Source organism: Bufo bufo, chromosome 1, assembly GCF_905171765.1.
Source record: "Bufo bufo chromosome 1, aBufBuf1.1, whole genome shotgun sequence".
NCBI lineage: Eukaryota > Metazoa > Chordata > Amphibia > Anura > Bufonidae > Bufo > Bufo bufo.
In genome coordinates this window covers 663111830-663136242 of record NC_053389.1, presented here as the reverse complement: position 1 = coordinate 663136242, position 24413 = coordinate 663111830, and the positions used below count along the sequence as shown (strand labels likewise).

At 41.7% G+C, this 24413-nt stretch overlaps 1 protein-coding gene and 1 non-coding gene across 2 annotated transcripts in view; both read right to left on the bottom strand.

The window, feature by feature from the left end:
- The window catches only part of GALK2 (galactokinase 2), a 286795-nt gene that overhangs the window by 105608 nt on the left and 156774 nt on the right, over window positions 1-24413 (bottom strand). Inside the window, exons 6-7 of the mRNA XM_040414020.1 lie at window positions 14695-14793; window positions 9320-9472 (exon numbers count right to left, since the gene is read on the bottom strand). Of these exons, the coding sequence (XP_040269954.1) occupies window positions 9320-9472; window positions 14695-14793 (252 nt within the window). The remainder of the gene's footprint in view (window positions 1-9319; window positions 9473-14694; window positions 14794-24413) is intronic.
- On the bottom strand, window positions 23325-23452 carry LOC120987515. Its single transcript, XR_005776110.1, has one exon. It is a non-coding gene; the product is annotated as a U6atac minor spliceosomal RNA (small nuclear RNA).

Genomic DNA, 24413 nt, shown 5'->3' with positions numbered 1-24413 from the left:
CAGACAAACGCAGCCGCCTGTCTACAGCCAATGTGGACAAGCTGACGTTCATAAAAATGAACCAGGCATGGATCCCACAGGACCTGTCCATCCCTTGTGCAGATTAGACATTAACTACCTCCCCTTAACAATATATTATTGTACTCCAGGGCACTTCCTCATTCAATCCTATTTTTATTTTCATTTTACCATTATATTGCGGGGCAACCCAAAGTTGAATGAACCTCTCCTCTGTCTGGGTGCCGGGGCCTAAATATGTGACAGTGGCCTGTTCCAGTGGTGGGTGACGTGAAGCCTGATTCTCTGCTATAACATGAAGACTGATTCTCTGATGACATGAAGCAGGATTCTCTGTTACGGGACCTCTCTCCTCTGTCTGGGTGCCGGGCCTAAATATGTGACAGAGGCCTGTTCCAGTGGTGGGTGACGTGAAGCCTGATTCTCTGCTATGACATGAAGACTGATTCTCTGCTGACATGAAGCCAGATTCTCTGTTACGGGACCTCTCTCCTCTGTCTGGGTGCCTGGGCCTAAATATGTGACAGTGGCCTGTTCCAGTGGTGGGTGACGTGAAGCCTGATTCTCTGCTATGACATGAAGACTGATTCTCTGCTGACATGAAGCCAGATTCTCTGTTACGGGACCTCTCTCCTCTGCCTGGGTGCCTGGGCCTAAATATCTGACAATGGACTGTTCCAGTGTTGGGTGACGTAAAGCATGATTCTCTGCTAAGACATGCAGACTGATTCTCTGCTGACATGAAGCCAGATTCTCTGTTACGGGACCTCTCTCCTCTGCCTGGGTGCCGGGGCCTAAATATATGACAATGGACTGTTACAGTGGTGGGTGATGTGAAGCCAGATTCTCTGCTATGGCATGAAGAGACTGATTCTCTGCTGACGTGAAGCCAGATTCTCTGCTATGGGACCTCTGTCCAATTGATATTGGTTAATTTTTATTTTTTTTATTTTTATTTTAATTCATTTCCCTATCCAGATTTGTTTGCAGGGGATTTACCTACATGTTGCTGCCTTTTGCAGCCCTCTAGCTCTTTCCTGGGCTGTTTTACAGCCTTTTTAGTGCCGAAAAGTTCGGCCGAACTTCTCGAACCCGAACATCCAGGTGTTCGCTCAACTCTAATAATGATCCAAAGCATACTGCAAAAGCAACAAAATAGTTTTTTAAGGGAAAGAAGTGAAATGTTATGCAATGGCCAAGTCAATCACCTGACCTGAATCCGATTGAGCATGCATTTCCCTTGCTGAAAACAAAACTGAAGGGAAAATGCCCCAAGAACAAGCAGGAACTGAAGACAATTGCAGTAGAGGCCTGGCAGAGCATCACCAGGGATGAAACCCAGCGTCTGGTGATGTCTATGCGTTCCAGACTTCAGGCTGTAATTGACTGCAAAGGATTTGCAACCAAGTATTAAAAAGTGAAAGTTTGATTTATGATTATTATGTCCCATTACTTTTGGACCCTTCACAAGTGGGAGGCACATATGCAAACTGTTGCAATACCTACACCGTTGTAATTCCTACAAACTGTTGTAATTCCTATACCGTTCACCTGATTTGGATGTAAATACCCTCAAATTAAAGCTGACAGTCTGCAGTTAAAGCACATCTTGTTCATTTAATTGCAAATCCATTGTGGTGGTGTATAGAGCCCAAAATGTTAGAATTATGCCAATGTCCCAATATTTATGGACCTGGCTGTATATCCCTTGGTTGAACTTGATGGACTTGATGTTTTTTTTCAAACGTATTAACTATGTAACTATTTAACTATGATTCAATAAAAGCTGTATATATGCATCTCCTAATGGTGGCTGCTGGCATTTGACCAGAGCATCAGAGTAAAGAAAGTAATACTGATTAATTTATTATACTCATTCAGCTTCTGCATTTTATTTGGAAAAAAATGTATAATTCAGTGATGGAAATGCAGTTTTTCATTTAAAGTGTGAGGATTTTAATAAACTACACATTTTTCAATAGCAGAGGAGTATGACTGGCAGGCTGTATTTAAGAACATCAGATGTGAAGCTATACTTTACATAGCCATATAGCCATCCTGTCCTGTTTGCTCATTGGTGAGCTGTTTTCATGTATACTCAGTCGAACAATTGTGTTCCATTAGCAATGGTGGATACAGTGGGGCCCATCAATGTGCCCTGAGTGTTGGGCCACAGATGTTTTGCCCTGGACCCACATTAGAATACTTTGGCTGGGAACGGTAGCTGATGGCTCCCATCCCCACTGTTCACTCTCATAGGGCACAGGCCACTAGGTCTGATGCCTATTAGGAAGTAGAGTGGCACAGGAGGTTGCAAAGTGATGAAATAATCACCATCACCTCTACCATGTCTCAGGTAGCGCGATAATGTCATTGTGACTACCTACGCTACAATGCATGCCACTCAGGCAGCAGGCTGGAAGTGGGCTGTGGCCTGTATAGCAGACAGTGGCATGGAGTAGGAGTCAGGTGAGTATTTTGATTTTACGTTGTCATTACTAGGGGTACATTATAACTACTGGGTGCACTACAGGGGAGGATTACAACTACTGGAGGCTCTATGCAGGGCATTATAACTAATGGGGAACTATAGCGGAGCAGATTATCTACTGGGGCACTATAGGAGATATAACTACTGGGGGCACCATGGAAGGCATAATATAACTACTGGAGCCATATTATAACTATTGGGGCACTAAAGGGGGCATTGCAACTACTGGGACACAATAGAGGGTATTATGACCGCCCTGGGCACAATAGGGGACCTTATTATTACTGTGGCCACTTTAGAGGGGCCTTATATCTACTGGGGGCTCTATAGGGATGCCTTAAAGTAAGGCCTTCTTACTCCTGGGGGTACTGTGGGGCACCATGGGGACATTATTACTACTGGGGATATTATTATTAGTGAGCACAATATGGAGGGCACTATTACTAATGCGGGCATTCTCAAGGAACCTCACCTCTCTTGTGGCCATTGTAGGCTGTAAGGGGTACTATATTAACAAAGACACTCTGGGAGAGAATTACTATTTGATGGGACCTTTGGGAGAACTATTAGTATGGGGGGGGACTACCTGTATGGCACTTTTATTTTTTCAGTATAGTATTTGGGGGCACTTGGAAGTACAGCTGGCACGGTATTGAGGGTAGCAACAGGATAAGGCTTAATTCACACATCAGTGTTTGGTCAGTGATTATGAGCCAAAATCAGGAGTGAAGCCTACACAGAGAAAAGGTATAATGGAAAGATGTGTACCTGTTCTGTGGTTTTGACCTGCACCTGGTTTTGGCTCACAATAACTGATGGAAATCACTGATTAAAGACTGACTGTGTGAATAGGACCTAACACTGTTGGGGGCAACAGGAGAGGGTGGATGATGAAAAGGTGAGGAATGTAAAATGTCTGTGGCAAACTCTGCAGAGACAAGACATGGTGAAAGATGTATTTGTGGCAGTCTGCTCCAAATGGAAAAGATGAGGTGAGAAAAGTAATAGGTAAGCCGTGCTGTATGCTAGGTAGCGTTAAAGGGACTCTGTCACCACTTTCTAACCCCCCCTTTTAAAAGTATTGTTCTCTCCATGGCGCCCTTGTGATTACAAAGGTGTTGTTATAACATAAATTCGCCGTCTTGTTTTGATAAAAATACCTTTTATCTAACCTGTCAATCTTGTGGATAAGGTGCCCAGGGCGTTTCTGAAGGTCTGAAGCTGCCGCCCGCCGCCGCCGCCATTGGTGCCCAGCTCCTCCCCTGATCCTTTACAGCGCTTGGCAGCTCCATACAGCGCTTGGCAGGCTCTGAGTGGCTGGCTGCAGTGCTCGTCTTATGAGGAGGTTGAGCGAAGTGCGCGCATGCGCACTTCGCTCAATGAGGCTGATTCTAAATGTCCGCACGGGCGCATCAGGCATAGGCCTGTGCGCACGCGCGGGATCTTTGAAAAGGAGGAGGGGGCACTGAGCGAGAGCCGGAGGCGGATTTCTTTACATTCAGGCGGCGCTGAAAGGATCAGGGGAGGAGCTGGGCACCAACGGCGGCGGCGGCGGGCGGCAGCTTCAGACCTTCAGAAACGCCCTGGGCACCTTATCCACAAGATTGACAGGTTAGATAAAAGGTATTTTTATCAAAACGAGACGGCGAATTTATGTTATAACAACACCTTTGTAATCACAAGGGCGCCATGGAGAGAACAATACTTTTAAAAGGGGGGGTTAGAAAGTGGTGACAGAGTCCCTTTAAATATAATGCCCCTCTAAATACACAGTCGGGTCACATTATTATGCATTAATAATATGCAGAGTAACCACAGTGTGCAGCATGCACAGCAGCTAGACTGGCTAGGAAGTGACTCAATAAGGTTCTGGTAGGTTGTCACAGGTGTCTGGAGCCATGCTGACTGCACTGCATCCAACAGCTGCTGGAGGGTGCATGGGGGAAGATCCATAGAACGAACAGGAGGATCAAGGTAGTCCCATAGATACTCATTTGGGTTCAAGTCAGGGAAATTAGGGGGCCAGTACAGTACTTGGAAGTATTAGTCATAGTCTTCCAACCAATGTCAGACATTTCTAGCCGTGTTATATATCACATTGTCTTGCTAGAAGATCCCATCCGCCCCAGGGAAGACAATCAGCATGTATGGGTGTACATGATCCTCAAGGATAGATTCATACCCAAATCAGTTGCCAATGCCTTCCACATGGATGAGTGGGCCCAGAGTATAGAGTGATGATGAGGTACAGTGGTTAAAAGGAAGTTTGAGAACCAGGTAGTGAAGTGGTAGATGGGGGAGGGTGGACATCAGGTAGGAGAAATTAAAGAGAAAGTTAACGTGAATCAGAGTTAGGATGAACAAATGAACAAGTAATAAAATCTTATTGAATGGCACATAACTGTCCATGACAAAAAGGGTATGTTTAAGGCTACATTCACACAAACGTATTTTGTTTCCATGTCTGTTCCGTTTGTTTTGCGGATTGGATGATGACCCATTCATTTCAGTGGGTCCTCAAAAAACGTGGACAGCACACTGTGTGCTATCCGCATCCGTATGTCCATTCCGTAGCCCTGCAAAAAAAAAATAGAACATGTCCTATTCTTGTCCGTTTTGCGGACAAGGAAAGACATTGTTACAATGGATCCGCAAAAAAACAGATGCCCATCGTCATCCTTTTTTTTGCGGATCCGCAATTTGCGGACCCCAAAACACATACGGTCGTGTGAATGTAGCCTAACTTTGATGCTTTTTTCAGTACTGCAGATCTGTCTGAGGGACACCAACGTGGCCCAGTGGACTATAATGCCGTCTGTCACTGTACAAAACAAAATAACATACAATGCTAAGCTTTTTTGTCCAGCAATTTTGATGAAATCTTCTATGGAGGCCCCTAACATTACCTCCAATGCAGATGTGAACAAAGCCTTAGACAACCTAAATACCATATTTTTCACCCCAAAGTGGAAGCGCTCATAAGTACCGGAGGGCCAGGAAGCGGTGAAGGCTTTGTACTCACTGCTTCCTGGTCCTCGGCTGTCGGCTGTGCAGGGCTGGGCACAGCGTGAGGGTGCTCTGTGACCTCACGCTGTGCGCGCTGGTTCACAGAGCACAGCCGACGGAGGAGGAAGACAGAGCGCAGGCAGTGAGCAGCGTCCAGGAGAAGGAGAAGTAAGGGATTTATTTTTTTGTGATCTGAGGCTGGGGGCTGCTGAAACATAGAAACATAGAAACATAGAATGTGTCGGCAGATAAGAACCATTTGGCCCATCTAGTCTGCCCAATATACTGAATACTATGGATAGCCCCCGGCCCTATCTTATATGAAGGATGGCCTTATGCCTATCCCATGCATGCTTAAACCCCTTCACTGTATTTGCAGCTACCACTTCTGCAGGAAGGCTATTCCATGCATCCACTACTCTCTCAGTAAAGTAATACTTCCTTATATTACTTTTAAACCTTTGCCCCTCTAATTTAAAACTGTGTCCTCTTGTGGTAGTTTTTCTTCTTTTAAATATGCTCTCTTCCTTTACCGAGTTGATTCCCTTTATGTATTTAAAAGTTTCTATCATATCCCCTCTGTCTCTTCTTTCTTCCAAGCTATACATATTAAGGTCCTTTAACCTTTCCTGGTAAGTTTTATCCTGCAATCCATGTACTAGTTTAGTAGCTCTTCTCTGAACTCTCTCTAGAGTATCTATATCCTTCTGGAGATATGGCCTCCAGTACTGCGCACAATACTCCAAGTGAGGTCTCACCAGTGTTCTGTACAGCGGCATAAGCACTTCACTCTTTCTACTGCTTATACCTCTCCCTATACATCCAAGCATTCTGCTGGGTGGGTGCTGATCAAACATGGCTGGGGGGTGCTGAAACATGGTTAGGGGCTGCTGAAACATGGTTAGGGGCTGCTGAAACATGGCTGGGGGCTGCTGAAACATGGCTGGGGGCTGCTGAAACATGGCTGGGGGGCTGCTGAAACATGGCTGGGGGGCTGCTGAAACATGGCTGGGGGCTGCTGAAACATGGCTGGGGGCTGCTGAAACATGGCTGGGGGCTGCTAAAACATGGCTGGGGGCTGCTGAAACATGGTTGGGGGCTGCTGAAACATGGTTGAGGGCTGCTAAAATATAGTTGGGGCTGATCAAACATGGCTAGGGGCAAAGAAATATGGCTGGGGGTTATGAGATATAGCAGGGGGCTGATATGAAGTCCTGGGGAGGTCTTCTTTATATTGGGCTCTGATCTGAGGTATGATTGGGGTCTTATTAACATTGGAGTCTAATCTGAGGTCTGATTAAGGGTCTTATTAACATTGGGGGCCTGATTGGGGCTGTAAGCTGAAGTCTGATTAATATTTTTTTCTTATTTTCCGCCTCTAAAACCTAGGTGCGTCTTATGGAGAAAAATATGGTAAATGCTTGTTCCCAGAATATTAAATTCACTGCCAAATAGTGCCTCTTTATAATAGACAATGGACCAGAACCTAAAAGATCACTGTAAAATTAGAAGAAGGAAATATTGAGGTCCCTATTTTGTTCTGTTTAGTAGTGCCTGCATTTTTTATGAAAAATAAACTGTAGATATAAAGAGTACCGTATATTCTTGTAATTAACTGTGAAGAAATGAGGATGGCCTCAATGAAAGATTAGGGGCACTACTTGAGATTTGTGTGTGCACTGTGGAATAAAGGCACAAAAACAGAGTGCAGCGATTAGTTTCCTACTCAGCTGCTTCCTCGAGGCAACAAGCAATGTGTTTCTTCTCCAGCAGAAAAAGATACAAATAAAAGGATGATAAGTAAAGGCCTTTACACCACGTAAATCTCTCTAACTGGTGGATAAATAGTATACATTTACAATGTGACTACATATATAAAACGCATCATTTACCTTCAATTATCCTTAAAATATAACGTAATATGTTTACAGAGACCAATTACCTGCTTGTGGCATTTCTTGGAAATGTTTTATGGCGTATGTATCTGCTGCATACATTTTGGTTTCCTGTCCCCATAAAAAAGCAAACTCATTTAAACAATACAAATTATATTTACTGTGTCGAAAAACATTATTGAGATCAAAGCAATTCAAACTGAAATAAATACAATGCAGTGATCTGTGAGACGCTATGGAAGCATCCATACATATCCTATCCTATCATACTGTGATATCAAATAAAAAAAGATCCTCTTCAGTCTTATAACTTTTGCAACATTCTTTGTATACATCCTAAGAACAGTGCTTCTCAACCTGTAAAGTGGGCCCCACTGGTGAGCTTCCCCACCCCAGGTGCTGACATGGCAGTTTTGAATAGAAGTGATTATATCTTGTAGATTGTAAGCCCTCGTGTGCAGGGTCCTCTGTCCTTCTGTACCAGTTTGGCGCTTTAATAATAATATTAATGATAATAATAATAATAATAATAATATGTTCCATAGATCTTTCAATGATTTCACTAATCTCTGGTTTAGCAATATGATATACTAATTTTGTGCTTATTTTAAGGGTCCACTGACCTCAGGAGACAAATTTAAGATGAACTTTAATTAATTCTTATTTGGCATAGAATATGACTAATGATGAGGCTCACGAATCATCATATTTTGTATATGGGATAAACTTAGGCTATCAGATTTTTCTCAGTGGTTCATGCTGGATAATAAATTTGGCACAGGGCTAGACCTTTTCCAATTTTATACCAAGTATTGGCCAAAATTGTGGCACAAATCTTCATTGGTAAACCATACCCTTTCCCATTAAGCCACATCCCTATGGTGAGCTAGGTGCAGTGGATTTTTCTACAACTAGGATGCTCTAAATTTTGTCAAAATTTATGACAAGACCTAGGTACATACACATGCATTAATGTGGGCCAATGAGTGCAATTAATTTTTCACACTTTACCCAACATAGTTCTGCCAATAGAGCAGGCCTGCAAATGTGGCACCCAAAAAACTGGTACTAAGATTATGGCTAGTGCTTTATGCAGTATTTTACAGGAATGCTCACAATATTATGACTTGTAGCCAGAGTAAGAACTACATGAGCAATTGGCAACTATGTCATAAGTAAATCTGGCATGAATTTTCAAGTGCATTTGTGGCAGAAATCAGAGTCTGGTAGCCGTCATGGCACCTAACAGGTAGAATTTAGTGTTAGGAACCCGTCTAACAGAGATCGCCTTGACGTGCGGCAGACGGGCTCAAATAATTTTGTTCAAAACAATTTGCCAAGTATCTCTCACTTATAGTGTAGCACTTGTAATTATTATGCAATTTTGTACTCTATATTGCAGTGAGTTGTCGCATTGCATGTTTTTGTCTTTTAATGTTGTTCCCTGCCATAGCAATGTGATCCTGTGGTTTGGTATGTGCTGACTGACCCCCTTTTTTGTCTTTCTTTAGAAATCAGAGTCTGCCAAGGATGTGCAGTTGTTGTGTTGTGTATGCGCACAAAAATTAGCCCCGTTCTCTACAGAATCTGAAAGAAGAATAAACCCGCTCATTCTTTTGGGGATGACTATTTTCCCTCGTGGTACAGACACAATATCCAATCACATACATTGATAATGCCAAAATCCTTGAATGGGCCCTTACACCTCTATTCTTCAGCTGTTATAAAACAACAGCAGATATTATTAAACTGCAACTCCCAGCAAGTCCAGACAGCCTCAGCCTGTCTGGTAAGCTAGAAGCTGAAGTTTCAATACAGTTCGAGAGACAGAAGTTAGAGACTACTATACAACAGAGTGAGTGCTGGCAGAAGACTAGCTGATAGGACATTTGCAGATACTATACTATACCTTGGTGGCGAGACGACATTCCACAACTCTTATGTTAAAATGAGCTGTAGCGGCCTTGTTCATTTCAACGCAACTACTGGCAATCACAAAAACAGCTCCATGTGGAAGCTTCACATCAGTGGCTCTAAGAGGACCAAATTCTATCAACTTTGCCTGTTGAAAACAATTATGATATTATAGTATAGCTGCAGGCAAACCATAGCCAGTACATTGATGTTCACTGCATATGATGTTTCAATATATACAAGTTAAGTATGTAATGGCAGCTAAAAATCAGCTGACATTTCATTTTATGTCATAATATAACTAATTGTCATTAAAAGAAACATGCCTGTTAGTTGGACTTAAACATTTTGGTTAGTTTAACATGACCAATTAAAATAAACCGCATAAATGTGTTAAAGAAGTTGTGCAGCTACAGAAATTGATGACATAATTATTGAATATGCCATAATTGTCTTATCAGCAGGGGTTCAATAATCGGGATCCCACTCATGCTAGGAATAAGGTGTGCAAGATCCAGTACAGTAAATGAGGGATTGAAACAGCTGAATGAGTATGTTCAGGAGTTTCCATCTCTACCATTCGCTATAGTGCAGTGTGAATGCTGTTGTATGGCCAGTTCTCCACCAGAAACAGGGCTCTAGGCTCCTCCATTCTTGAGGCTGGTGGGTTCTCAGCACTCCAATTAAAAATATATGAATTGTCTGCAGTGAAAAGGCCTGCTTTAAGTAGAAAGACTTCTGATAAAGATTTGTGGACTACAAAGAGCTTGACAGCAATTAATTATAATTAAATAAAAAAAGATAATTGTTCTTGCTCCCTCCACATTGTTGGCAGCAAAAATTCCAACACAAAAAACAAAGATGGCCTGAGGCCTCTATTTTTAATTGTTCAAGTCATTACTGTGCCAAAAGAGTAAAACACCTGTCTTTTTTTTTATTTAATGCCATTGAGAAGATATCAAGATAATAGTCTTAAAAAATAGAATTCATTATACAAAAGTTGCAACTGCCAAATACATAGGATGCATTCAGAAAGTCTTCAGACTTTTTCATCTTTTCACATTTTGTTGTGTTGTAACCTTGTGCTAAAATAAAATAAAATCGAGTTTTGCCCCATCAATCTGCACTCAATAACCCATAATGAAAAATAAAAAACATAATTTATTTTGCAAATTTATTAACCACTTCACATCCGGGCCATTTACCCCCTTCCTGACAGAGCCTAATTTAGCACTTTATGTGGTAATAACTTTGGAACACTTACTTATCCAAGCCATTCTGAGATTGTTTTCTCATGACACATTGTACTTCATGAAAGTGGTAAATTTGATATATTTCAGCTTTATTTATAAAATAATCCAAAATTTAGCAAAATTTTGAAAATTTCACAATTTTCAAAATTTACATTTCTCTGCTTTTAAAACAGAAAGTGATACCTCATAAAATATTTATTACTTAACATTCCCCATATGTCTACTTTATGTTGGCATTAATTTGTAAATGTCATTTTATTTTTTTAAGACGTTAGAAGGCTTAGAATTTTAGAAGCAAAACCCACTTTTTAAGGACCAGTTCAGGTCTGAAGTCACTTTGTGGGGCTTACATAGTGGAAACCCCCCATAAATGACCCCATTGTAGAAACTACACCCCTCAGGTTACTCATACCTGATTTTACAAACTTTGTTAACCCTTTAGGTGTTCCACAAGAATTAAAGGAAAATGGAGATGACATTTCTAAATTTCACTTTTTTGGCAGATTTTCCATTTTATTAAATTTTTTACTTTAACACGAGGGATAACAGCCAAACAAAACTCAATATCCAAACAAAACTCAATATTTATTACCCTGATTCTGCGGTTTAAAGAAACACCCCATATTTGGTTGTAAACTGATGTAACGGCACACGGCAGGGCGCATAAGAACAGGAGCCCCCCTGATGCACCTTTACAGTAGAAATTCCCAAAAAGTGACTCCATTTTCGAAACTAGGGGATAAGGCGCCAGTTTTACTGGTACTATTTTGGGGTACATATGAATTTTAATTGCTCTATATTACGTTTTTTTTAGGCAAGATAACCAAAAAAATGGCTGTTTTGGCACTGTTTTTCTTTTTTACAACATTCATCTGACAGGGTAGATGATGTGCTATTTTTATAAAGGATGTTGTTACAGACGCAATGATATCAAATATGTCTACTTTCTTTATTTTTTGTTTCAGTTTTACATAATAAAGCATTTTTGAAAAAAAAATTATGTTTTTGTGTCTTCATTTTATGAACTCCATATTTTTTTTATTTTTCTGCCGATCGTCTTGTGCAGGGGCTCGTTTTTTGCAGGAAGAGTTGACGTTTTTATTGGTACCATTTATGGGTACATATGATTTTTTACATGTGAAACCTTTTTTTTTTTTCTCAAACACTTTATTTATTTATTTTTATTTTACCCTTTGCGTCCCTTATAAGGTCATACAAGACCACTGGGGGACATTCAACTTCACTTTTTTTTTTTTTCACTATTTTTTTTTTTCACTATTGATTTCTCCTGTAACTGGGGCTGACATAGTAGCCCCAGTTACAGGGGAAATACAGCCCCCAGAGAGGCTGTACAGCAGAATACAATGCTGTACAGCCTCAGTGCAGGGCTGATTGAGGTCTATGGAAGACCCGACAGCTCCTGCATTCTCCCAGACCTGGCAGTCACATGACCACCAGGCCGGGACAGGAAGCGCATAGCGCTTCCTGGTCTGTATACACAGCCCTCATTGAGCGTGTGTATACAGCGATCTAGAAGGCACCTGGGAATTGTCCCTGCCTTCTCTCAGGGTTGCCTTGCTGTCACTGACAGCTGGCCCGCCGCTCGACAGCTGCACGAATAGCGTGCAGCTGCCATCTCTGAATATTTAGACCCTTTGCTATCACACTTGAAATTTAGCTCTGGGGGGCCTTCCATTACTTTTGATCACTGCCTGTAGAGTTCAGAGACATGATAGTGTGGAGGCATAGATCTGGAGAATGGTACAGAAAAACTTCTGCTGCACTGCGAATTCCTAAGAGCACAGTGGCCTCCATAATTCTTAAAGGGAAGAAGTTTGGAACAATCAGCACTCTTCCTAGAGCTTGCTGCCCGACCAAAGTAAGTAAATAAAGGGGAAAGGGCCTTAGTAAGAGAGGTCACCAAAAACTATAGGTCTTCTATTGACTTTCATTGTATACAACATAAACCATGTGTTGCAGTATATGTTTGTATTTGTATTTTTTGCAGCATCCAGTTGTACTGTAAAGCAAGACAGGGAAAGACACTCTTCGTATAAGCTTGTCCACTAGAATTCTAAGGGCACTATATAGGGGGAATTTATGCTGATCTATGATATCCCCTGCGCTGACAGAGAATGCACCTCTGCCTCATCATAAATTAGGCACATTCTATGGCCGTTCGTGTGCCTAGACGGAAGCTCGCCAGAAACCTGGGGTAAATAAAAATACATTTCCAAGGCCCTCTGGTCGCGCCCACTCTCTCACCACATCGCCTTTATGGAAAAGGGTGCAGGCAGCATAGAAATGCCACTTGCACCTAGATTTAGGTGCAATAGCGTTTTGAGAGTTGCAGTAATTTTTGCAACTTTTTGACACCAGAAAATTGGTGTGAGGGAAATTATATATTCCCCTCTATAAGTATATGTTAGGAACCTTTCCTGGAGTATATGCTGAACATATCATACAGATGTGGACAGAGTATTCTCCTACTACTAAAAAAAATGGCCAACTAATGTGCCAAACTAGTGCAAAAACATTTGATTCCATCTCATTTTCACAAACTGTTTAGATCACCTCATTAGTGTTTGGTAATTCTCTTCAGTACTCCTCAGCACAGACTTGTAAGCATAGGCATTGGGGCAAAGGACAAAACTGGTATTGTATTTGGTTTAAGAGCCCAACATTAGGTTGTGGGTTCAGCCAACAACCTAATGTGTATGGGGAGTTCCCGACTCTCCGCTATACATGGTGCTGGGGGCAAGAAGAATCAGAATAAGGCAGCAACTTTATCCTCTCTTCCATACCTGTTCGGCCAATCTGAACATGTATGTGTATGAGTTGGGAGACAGCTGTCAGCTAAACAATCGTTTGGCCGAAAGCTGTTGAATGTGTATGGCCATCTTTAAGGACTGAAACACCAGACCAAGGCTGCTAACGGTCCTGGAAGCAGGAGCTTCTGAGTTACATGAGGATCAATTACTAAGTCCTATGTAAATGTTACTGCTATAGACACACAACTAGCTAGCGTAAATAGTAAATACAGTCTTGAAATCTATGTAACTATCTACCAATGAAAATAGTCATCATGATCATACAGTATTTTATGTTCACTAGAACACTTACAATATTTTTCAGGCTATAAGACACACAAAAAGTAATGAAAGAATAGCAGTGCATCTTGTAAACCACATGCTAATGACTGGGAACAGCACACTATGACCTGACGATATGTAACATCAGCTCATAGTGCAGCGCCAGCCAGAAGAAGAGCAGGAGGGTGAGTCCTGGAACTGCAGACTGGTAGCACCGCCTAGAGCAAGCAAGTAAATTTTTTTTTTTAAATATCTGATCTGAAGTCTGATAGGGGTCTGATCTGAGACGGATGGGGGGTCTAATATGAGGCTGATGGGTGTCTGATTGGAGGTGTGATGAAAAATATTTATATATATTTTTTTTCCTCCTCTAAATCCTAGGTGTGTCTTATAGTCTAGTGCGTCTTATAGTCTGAAAAATATGGTACATGTCTTTCTTACAACAAATGCTATTTCCAGTCATAAATTTGCACTTAAAGGGGTTTTCCGAGACTTAAATATTGATGACCTATCCTAAGGATATGTCATCAGTATCTAATTGGTGGGGATTTGACACCGAGGACCACTGCTGATCAGCTGTTTGACAAGGCAGCAGCAATCACAGTAGCACCACAGACTTCTCACAGCTTTTCCTAGGGCAGTGACAACAAGTTCATCGTTCACGTAGCCTAGGCGCAGCTTAGCCTCGCAGAAGTGAATGGTGCTGAGCTGCAATTTCAAGCATAGCTGCTATACAATGTATGCCACTGTGCTTGGTAAGCACGTAGAAGGCCGCGGCACTCACAGGAGGTCATCAGTATTTAAATCGCGGAAAACCCTTTTAAGGTACTTTTACACTTCCGTGTATAAAAATGTTAAAGCAATTTAAACTAAAAGTACATGTATCTTTATAGCAAGATGTACACATTATATCTATTAATTAAAATGAGTTCCAACACAGTTAACTATTAAAATAAAAGCTGCAATACATTACATGATATACAAAGAAAATGTCAGTAGAAGATGGTTTGTTCTGTTCCACTTACAGTTCCTTCTTCAGCCAGGAATGAGATTGACTGGTCCATTCCACCACCTTCTGTGCCAATATAATGCTCACATTTTGCACAAGTTTCTGCAAGTTCCAACTGAAAAATCAAAGACAATTCTATGGTCATTCACGTTTTGCTGAAGAACAGTCAGTTATATATTTATGGCAACACAATCCTTGTATGTACTTTGTATACTTTTTGGCCCATATTAAACCTCACCTTCCACATAATTTCTTGCGTCGAATTCCAATTACAAGATAAACACTATTATTATTATTCATATAGACGTGCCACTATTTTGCACAGGGTATGCAGAGATTATCACAGTTTGTAATTCTGGCGGAAAATTTGTGAGTGGCTATAAATGAATTGTGCGAAAAGGAATCAAATAAAAGAATCTCATCGAAGTACTGTATAAGAAGGCTAACTAACAGCATGATAGAAAGTATAAGGTCCTATAGCAAAAATGGTTTGTACATTCAGTCTCTTAAAATTACAATACAAGGGAAAGATAAAATATACGAGCCACTTTAATACAATAAGAGTGACTGAGTGCAAAGGACATTTAGTCCAGAACCTCCACCCACACTTTGTGGTTTCTGTCCAGTTTCCAAGCCAAGTGATGTGCAAGAAGCAGCTACTTTTAAGCACAAAGCCTGACACAAAAGCTAATAACGGCTTTGTCGTTGCCAAAAAAAAAATTTAATTTTAAATTCTTAATCCATTATGCTAACGCAATAATATTTTGTCAGACATGGCATGTGGTCCCTGCAGCTCCTGCAGTGGTTTACAGCTGGTTAATGTGGTTACCACACAGCACAGTGAATATAAGAAACAGACATTCACTCAAGTTCCTGTGTTGAAAGATAATTCTAAATGCTGTGATAATATGATAATAATGTGCAAAATATGATATTATCAATCACAAATAACTACTGTTGGCTCCCAGTGATAAAGAAGAGTCTGTAAATAAACTATTACTATGTCAAGAAAAAAACTATAATGAAAAAAAGAGATGCAGAGGCAGACTTCAAGCAATCACTGAAATGCCCAGTATTTGAAAAAAACTGCTTAGACATGATAATCAATTGTACTTAAAGGATAACTGTGACACTTAGACCCTAATTTCAATTTTCATATATGTAGTTACTAATAACATGATATTCCAGAATCAGTTACTATTAGACTGACTTACCCCATATTTAATAGGATTCAGCCCTTAGCAACCAGTCTGAATAAAACTGCAATTTCACTATTCAGTTAAGATTGCCACCACTGCCCTCACCCTGAGGCTAATCCCGCCTGCCCTCACTAGCCAGTAACAATAGCCCCCCAAAAGTGTCAGTAACCAGAGCCCTCCCCCCTAAAGTGTTAATCTCCTGCAGCACAAAGGGGTCCTCTTACCACATGTTGCTTTCATTTATACACTGAGCAGATGGCAGATCTCCCTTCCCTGTTGTGCGCTGCTTCAACTCTGCATTCTCCAGCTCTGCTGAGTGAGGGAGCGTCTGCCAAGTGCAGGGACAGGGAGAAGTGCACACAGCCCAGGCACTGTTATCAGCTGCTGGGGAGGACCTGGCTTTAATCATTTACTCACAGTCCCTGGCTGTCAGTAATGTGAGCCTGCAAGCGGCGTGCTCCGTCTATCAACAGATAGACGGACCATGCCTAGCAACCCTATTTTAAGCACAGGTAAAAGTAGGCAGTACAGGGAACAAAAATGTGGAATTAAGGGGTAATTGAATGTACAGTGAAAAGTTGAAATAGGGCCACCAAGGTGATATTAATCACCACAATCCAATACTCCAAAAAAAATAAAAAATACGACAGTTATACTTTAAAAAAAAAAATTACAGCAAATTTAAATGATACTTTGTAAGAGCACTACATACCATGTTATTTTAATATTCATAATATAATATTATAATATTTAGTATTCCCATTACTACAACACTCTGTATTAGAAATGCGTAACTTTTGTAACTTTTTTGTTTGTTTTACTATTCGTGAAAAATACAAACCCTTTCACAACCCACACAAAAAAACAACAAAACAAATCAATTGGGCATTCTTATGAAAAGTTTAGTATTGTCCTACTGCAGAGAGGACAGAGCAGGAAAGTCTCTAGCTCCAGCCATTTGTCTTACAGCCTGTCCCAGGGCAGTGAGGAGGAGGGTGACATAGGTGACCTCCTGAGTTACATACAGAGAAATCTTTTTAATAATAATCTTTATATAGTGCCAACATATTCTGTAGCACTTTAAAATCGTTATATACAGTATCTCACAAAAATGAATACACCCCTCACATTTTTGAAAATATTTTATTATATATTTTCCTGGGACAACACTGAAGATATAACACTTTGATACAATATAAAGTAGTCAGTGTACAGCTTGTATAACAGTGTAAATTTGGTGTGCCCTCAAAATAACTTCGCATACAGCCATTAATGTCTAAACCACGGGCAACAAAAGTGAGTACACCCCTAGGTTAAAATGGCAAAATTGTGCACAGTGTCAATATTTTGTGTGACCACCATCAGAGCCGGTTTTAGATAAAGTGTGACCCTTGGCAAAATTGAAAGTGGGGCCCCAAATCCTGAAATATTGGACTAGTAGTTTGACAGAACTTTGTAGGCACGGACAGCGGTTGCAACAACAGCAGCTGAGTGTAGAATGCCACATTATCTCTCTTTAGCCTTTCCACTGTAAACTGCTGATCCTGCAGCCGCTTTGGGTATGTTCACACATATTTTCTGTGCTTAAAAAACCTAATGCAGAATCCGCATCAGTTTTTTTGGATGTTTTTTTTTATTCCTTCCCATTTTCAATGGGAATTCTGGACATGGACCCCGCGTTATGAATGGCCAGGGCACTTCTGTTTTTCCATGGTTTCATGCTGAAAAGGGGCTGTCCCATCCGGGCCCCTGAAGTGAAGGGAGAGCACAGTGTGCATGCATGGTCATACTCTATTATGCTATGAGTGTTCTTATAATAGCTGATCACTGACTCTCTTATTTTTCGAAATTCCATAGCAGTGAATGGAGATAATGCTGTGCATGCAAACTGTTATGGGGGACCTGTGGATGTCACACTGTTATGGAGGATCTGTGGATGACACTGTTATGGGGGGGTCTATGGATGATACTGTTATGGGGGGGGTCTATGGATGATATTGTTATGGGGGACCTGTGGGTGACACACTGTTATGGGGGACCTGTGGGTGACACACTGTTATGAGGGACCTGTGGGTGACACACTGTTATGGGGGACCTGTGGGTGACACACTGTTATGGGGGACCTGTGGGTGACACACTGTTATGGGGGACCTGTGAGTGACACTCTGTTATGGGGGACCTGTGAGTGACACTCTGTTATGGAGGATCTGTGGATGACACTGTTATGGGGGGGTCTATGGATGACACTGTTATGACGTACCTATGGATGACACACTGTTATGGGGGACCTGTGTATGGGGGACACTGCTAATTTGGAATCAGGCTATTAATCTATACTCCAATGCCCCCCCCCCAATAACAATGCAGACCACCTAAACAATGTCGACTTCATTAGTTTAACTAGAGCCATCTATGGCCCATACAGCCATGTGGTAATTGAACGCAGCATGGCCACGTCACAAGCATGCCGTTTGGTTGTGCCCTGGAGTCACACGGAGCCCACAGGACACAAGGAGCTCACCCCAGAGGCACAGGGAGCTCACAAAGTGGGGTCACACGAAGCACACACAGCGGGCACAGGGATCACACACAGAGTGGGCACAGGGGGCTTACACAGAGGGAGCACAGGGAGCTCACACAGAGGGAGCACAGGGAGCTCACACAGCGGGCACAGGGATCACACACAGGGAGCACACAGAGGGGGCATACGGAGCGCACACAGATTGCACAGGGAGCTCAGACAGCAGGCACAGAGAGCACACACATTGAGGGGACACAGGGAGTGCACAGGAGGGGGCACAGGGAGTGCACAGGAGGGGGCACAGGGAGTGCACAGGAGGGGGCACAGGGAGTGCACAGGAGGGGGCACAGGGAGTGCACAGGAGGGGGCACAGGGAGTGACAGGAGGGGGCAGAGGGAGCGAACAGGAAGGGGCACAGGGAGCGCACAGGAGGGGGCACAGGGAGCACACAGGAGGATGCACAGGGGAAACACAGATCTGACAGTGGGAACTCACAGGTCAGTGACCATCAGTAGTTGAGGGCAGTGCAGGGCTGCTACAATGAGAGTGCGACCCCAGCAGCCCTGCACCCCCTCCACAGACACTGCTGCATGCTTCTTACTAGATGGACTTACGCCAGTGGCGTACACACAATCCATATGGCCCCGGTGCAAAACTGATCCATGGGGTCCCCTCCCCAACCCGCCGCCCCCCAACCTGCCTTCACCCGCCCCGCGCGTATGTATGTGTGTGTATATATCTATATATATTTTATATACTGTATATCACTATATACAAGAGGATGATATACAGTATAACATCTTCTTGTATGTAGTGATATAGTGGACCACGCTGATGATATAACCTGGGTATCTCCTGTATATAATTATATATGTACAGCTGGTATAAGTTATACATCTTGTATAATAGCCTGCCTGCATTCAATGCGCTGCCTGTGCAGTTCATAGTGAGCCCTGCGCTGGTGAATGGCAGGAAAAGTCTAAGGCACATTGGTAAGCCTTAGACTTTTTCCAGGGAGTGGGTGCCCACAGAGAGGGCTCTGAGTGCCCCCTCTGGCACCCATGCCATAGGTTCGCCACCACTGGACTAAGCAGTTGAAGGCAGACATTGCCATTGTTAATACAGTAATACCGACTAAAACAATTTTAAGTTCTTACACTCATGTTGACCATAACATTGCAAATGTGGGTGTCCAGGAAGATACCATGGATTACAACATCCATAATACCTTTCATATATATACTCTAGAGATATACAAAGAGATGGTGTAATTGGGAATATAAATAACCTCTTAACAGTAAGCCCACTTTCATGTGCTAAGAAGTATGTATTCTCCTGGGTCATGTGTAATCAGTCATCTACAATGTGGAAAAATGTCTCACACGTGCAACTATGGGACAGCCTTTGATCGTAAAAGATATTTACAAAAAACAAATCTCTTTTTTTGTGCTTCAAAACAGTGGAGATTTTACTAATGAGCAGTGAATACATTTTCCTGGTATACAAAAATGAGAGGCAAAGGAATAAAATATGGCAGTACGTACAACAGAATCTAAACACAGCTATGTTTCTTAAAGGAGTGTCCGGGAATAATCACTTTTTAGCAAGTGCCTGCAGCCTGCCTCTCTAAAGAAAAGATTTATACTTCTTCCCGTAGCTCTAGTTCTTCGCGCTGCCTCCCCCATGTCCATATTTAGGGCCCCACAGTTTTTATATCTGGAGCTCCATGGCCGCGGTTACATGACAACCAGCAGCATTTCACCGCTGAAGCCTGTCATTGGCTGCTGCAGAGCATGTGACCATGTCCATACTGCACTGGATGTGAACACTGCAGGGACCACAACATAGACACAACTGAAGCAGCGTAGATGACCAAAACAGCAGGGAGCAAGAAAGTATAAATCTTCTATTTAGAGAAGCAGGCTGTGGGCACTTGCTAAAAACAGCTTGTAGAAAGCCCCTTTAAGGCTACTTTCACACCTGCGTTAGGTGCGGATCCGTCTGGTATCTGCACAGACGGATCCGCACCTATAATGCAAACGCTTAGATCCGTTCAGAACGGATCCGTTAGCATTAGCATAAAAAAAAAAAAAAAAAAATTTTTATTTTTTTTTGTTCATGATAATGCAAACAGATCCGTTTGAAAATTGAGCCATATAGTGTCAACTTCAAACGGATCCGTCCCCATTGACTTACATTGTAAGTCTGGACGGATCCGTTTGCCTCCGCACGGCCAGGCCGACACCCGAACGCTGCAAGCTGCGTTCAGGTGTCCGCCTGCTGAGCGGAGCGGAGGACAAACGGAGCCAGACTGATGCATTCTGAGCGGATCCGCATCCACTCAGAATGCATTAGGGCTGGACGGATCCGTTCGGGGCCGCTTGTGAGACCCTTCAAACGGAACTCACAAGCGGAGCCCCGAACGCTAGTGTGAAAGTAGCCTAAGTGCTGTCATGACAGATATACAGTATCTGTCAACAATATTTTGACTTGTATGTTCAATTTATGAAAAAAATCTAATCTTTTTACTAACTTCCTATTTTTTATGTATGAATGCGTTTTTCTACATAATATTTTACATAATTTGATAATTGTACAGGACAAACCAGGTGTAGTATGAAAATTTATATATTTTAGTTATAGGGATTTTTTTTTATTAGGCCTAAAATCTGGATAACCTGGCATTTTCCAACCATAACATGGCACTTCCCAAGACCAGAACAAGCTATAGAATTTAATCATTCAATAACCATTGATTTTGGCCTGGCTCCTAAACTTTCTTTAGTATTAAAATTGAGATAGATTTCATTAATGATTTCCAACAACACAGCACCAGTCTGAACACACTGATTAGAATTTCCTTGTATTTACATAGGTGGACATAACTGTTGGTATCCTTCCGTTAAAGAAAGAAAAAAACACATTGGTCACTGAAATAACTTGAAACTGACAAAAGTAATAATAAATAAAATTTACTGAAAATCAGTTAATGAAAATCAGATACCGCTTTTGAATGGTGGTTCAATAAAATCATTTTAAAAAACAAACTGAAGCAAATGGCCTGGACAAAAATGATGGTGCCCCGAGAAAAGATTGATAAATAATTTGTACATAGAGACATGTTATACTAAGGTGTGTCCAGTAATTAGCATTACAGGTATCTTTAAACTTGCAATCAGTCTGCCTGTTTAAAGGGTGAAAAGTAGTCACTGTGCTCTTTGGTATTATGTTTTGTATCACACTGAGCATGGACCAAAGAAAGCTACCGTAATAATAGAGTTGTATCAGGAGATTGGGAAGAAAATTATAGACAAACATGGTAAAGGCTGTAAGACCATGTCCAAAGAGTTTGATGTTCCTGTTACTACAGTTGCAGATATTATTCAAAAGTTTAAGGTCTACGGGACTGTAGTCAGCCTCCCAGGATGTGGACGCAAGAGGAAAATTGATGACAAATTTAATGGATGGATAATACGAATGGTAACCAAAGAGCCCAGAACAACTTCCAAAGGGATTTCCATTCTCTAGCCATAAGCAGAGTTTGACTGCTAGTAGAATTTGGCATGCAAGTTTCCTATACAAGGAATGTTCAATAAGTTATCTACCTGAATATGAAAAAAAAAATTCTGAGAAAACTGAACTTACTACTTTTCATCACACTTATTCAACTTCGCCTAGAGTGGTTGGATGCCCTCAAAATAGAAGGAGACATCTTGCGGCTGCAGGAATCTTGTTACTGCCTTTTTGACTGCGTTATCATAAGGAAATCGCTGCCGACGCAGAAATTTCATCAGGTTCCGAAGGAGAAAGTAATCACTGTTTGCCAGGTCTGGACTGTAGGGTAGATGGTTAAGCTCCATGAAGCCGCATTTCCTGATAGCAATTTGTGAATTGCGAGACTTGTCAGCTGGTGCACTGTCGTGAAGCACCAACACCTGGCGACAACTTTCCACTGCGTTTCTCTTTGATTGCCTTATGTAATGCCTTCATTGTTTGAAGCATAGGTGTCTCCAGTAATTGTTGTCTTGTGGGGCATAATTTCTAGTAATAAAATGCCTTCTTATTCCCAAAACACCATTGCAATGATCTTTCCATCTGACTGCTACACACAGAATGTCTTTGGAGTTGGTGACCCCTTCTGCTTCCATTGCATGTACTCTTGTTTGGTCTCAGGATCATAGGGGTGAACCCATGTTTCATCACCCGTAATAATTCAAGAATAGAAGTCTCCTGGATTTTCTCTGAGAATGTCTAAATTCTCTTGGCTATACTACTTATGGCAAGTTTTTTGCTCAGTAGTCAACATTTATGGTACCCACTGGGAACTGACATTTGACAGCATCAAAACATCATGAATGACACTGGAATCTGTGCCAACTGAAATGCCTAATTCATGAGCTAAAACACTGACTCTGACCCAACAATCTTCCAAAATCAAGGCCTCCACTTTACAGCACATTTCCTCTCAAGATTCTTTGACAGGTCGCCCTGAACAGGGGTCAACTTCAATTGATTTCCTACCCCATTTAAATTGCTTGACGGAAAACTTTACTTAACAGTAGGAAGGTGCATCATCACCATATACCGCAATCATCCTTTAAAGGATCGAAGCTCCAAATCCCTCACTTTCTTTGTATATCAGTACTGTACTGCACTTACCACCCTGTCACTTCCAGAGCTTTCATCACACTGAACTGATACTGTGTGTGTTGCATGTCCAGACATATCTCAACCAGCACAGATAAGCTCAGCTCTCTAACAATGATAAAACATGCTGGTGTAGATAACGTATTGAACACCCGTTGTATTTATAGGGAATCCTGTCAATTTCTAGAGAGAATAAAATTTAAGCTGGGGACATAGATATCGAGAAATTGCAAATAGTATTTAAGAGGAAAAAACTTACTGGTATAGAAACCGCTAATAAAGAACACTTAGCAAGAAAAGCCACAAAGTAAGTGGCGATGACTTAACCATGTGTGTGTTGTGCAGGCTGCGTGGCCTCTTCCATCCTTGTCACGGGGAGTGCTAACCTCTCTCCTTTCATACAACACGAAAAAGGCATTTTTCAAAGTAAAAAGCAATTGGCATAAGGAGGGGGCTGGTAAACAGCTTATAACTGGGGAACTAGAAATTTCTCACTGATAAAACATATTACAAAGTTTATTGTGGTCACTTGTACTATTGATTTTTGTGAAGCTGTGTGAAAAGTTAGTGACTCTTTAAGGATCAGCTGGGCCTGAATCCCTAGAATATTTTTTTCCTCTGTACAGAAGAATTAGCAAATGACTATCTGGCCCTTTAGAGCTGCAATATGATTTTACTACTTCGAACACCGCGTCTGCTGAGTGCAAGCCCACAGACCAGAATGCAGCTTAACTCTGTTTCCCACATAATGCAGAACTGGAACTGTTCAGGATTGTGAGGCTGCAGACATAGAGGTAAACTATATTAAATAAAGACAAAAAAATTCAGGGGAACAACCATCTGCTGCACATTCAAGCTGAGGGACAGAGACAACGCCTTGTATACAGCCTAGTATGCCAGCAGTGATTTCTTTCCTTGTCTCCATCACCTCTTGTACTTTTACCCAAAACTGCACTTTTTACACACACATGCCATTTCAGTGCCCAATATGTTGTTCCCAGCATATGCAAGTGTGAAAAGTAAGCCCTCTTATTATTATACTGTGTCTCATGGTTTTAGAAACGCCCTACATGTGGCCCTAATCTGTTGCCTAGATATACAAGAGCACCATGCGCATTTGAGGCTTAATGTGGTGATTTACTCATCATGTGCAGACAAATGTAGAGGGTCTGAGGTGAAATAATAAATGGAACCCTCGAGAAGGGACCCTATTGTGTAAACTAATCCCTAATGTTATTAAGGGGTGGAGTTAGCACTTTGTTATTTTGCATAAATGAATGCACAGCAGATCGTGCAAAGTGAAAACTGCTATTTTTCCACCAATGCCATTGCAGTGCCCAATATGTTGTAACCATTTACTATTATGCT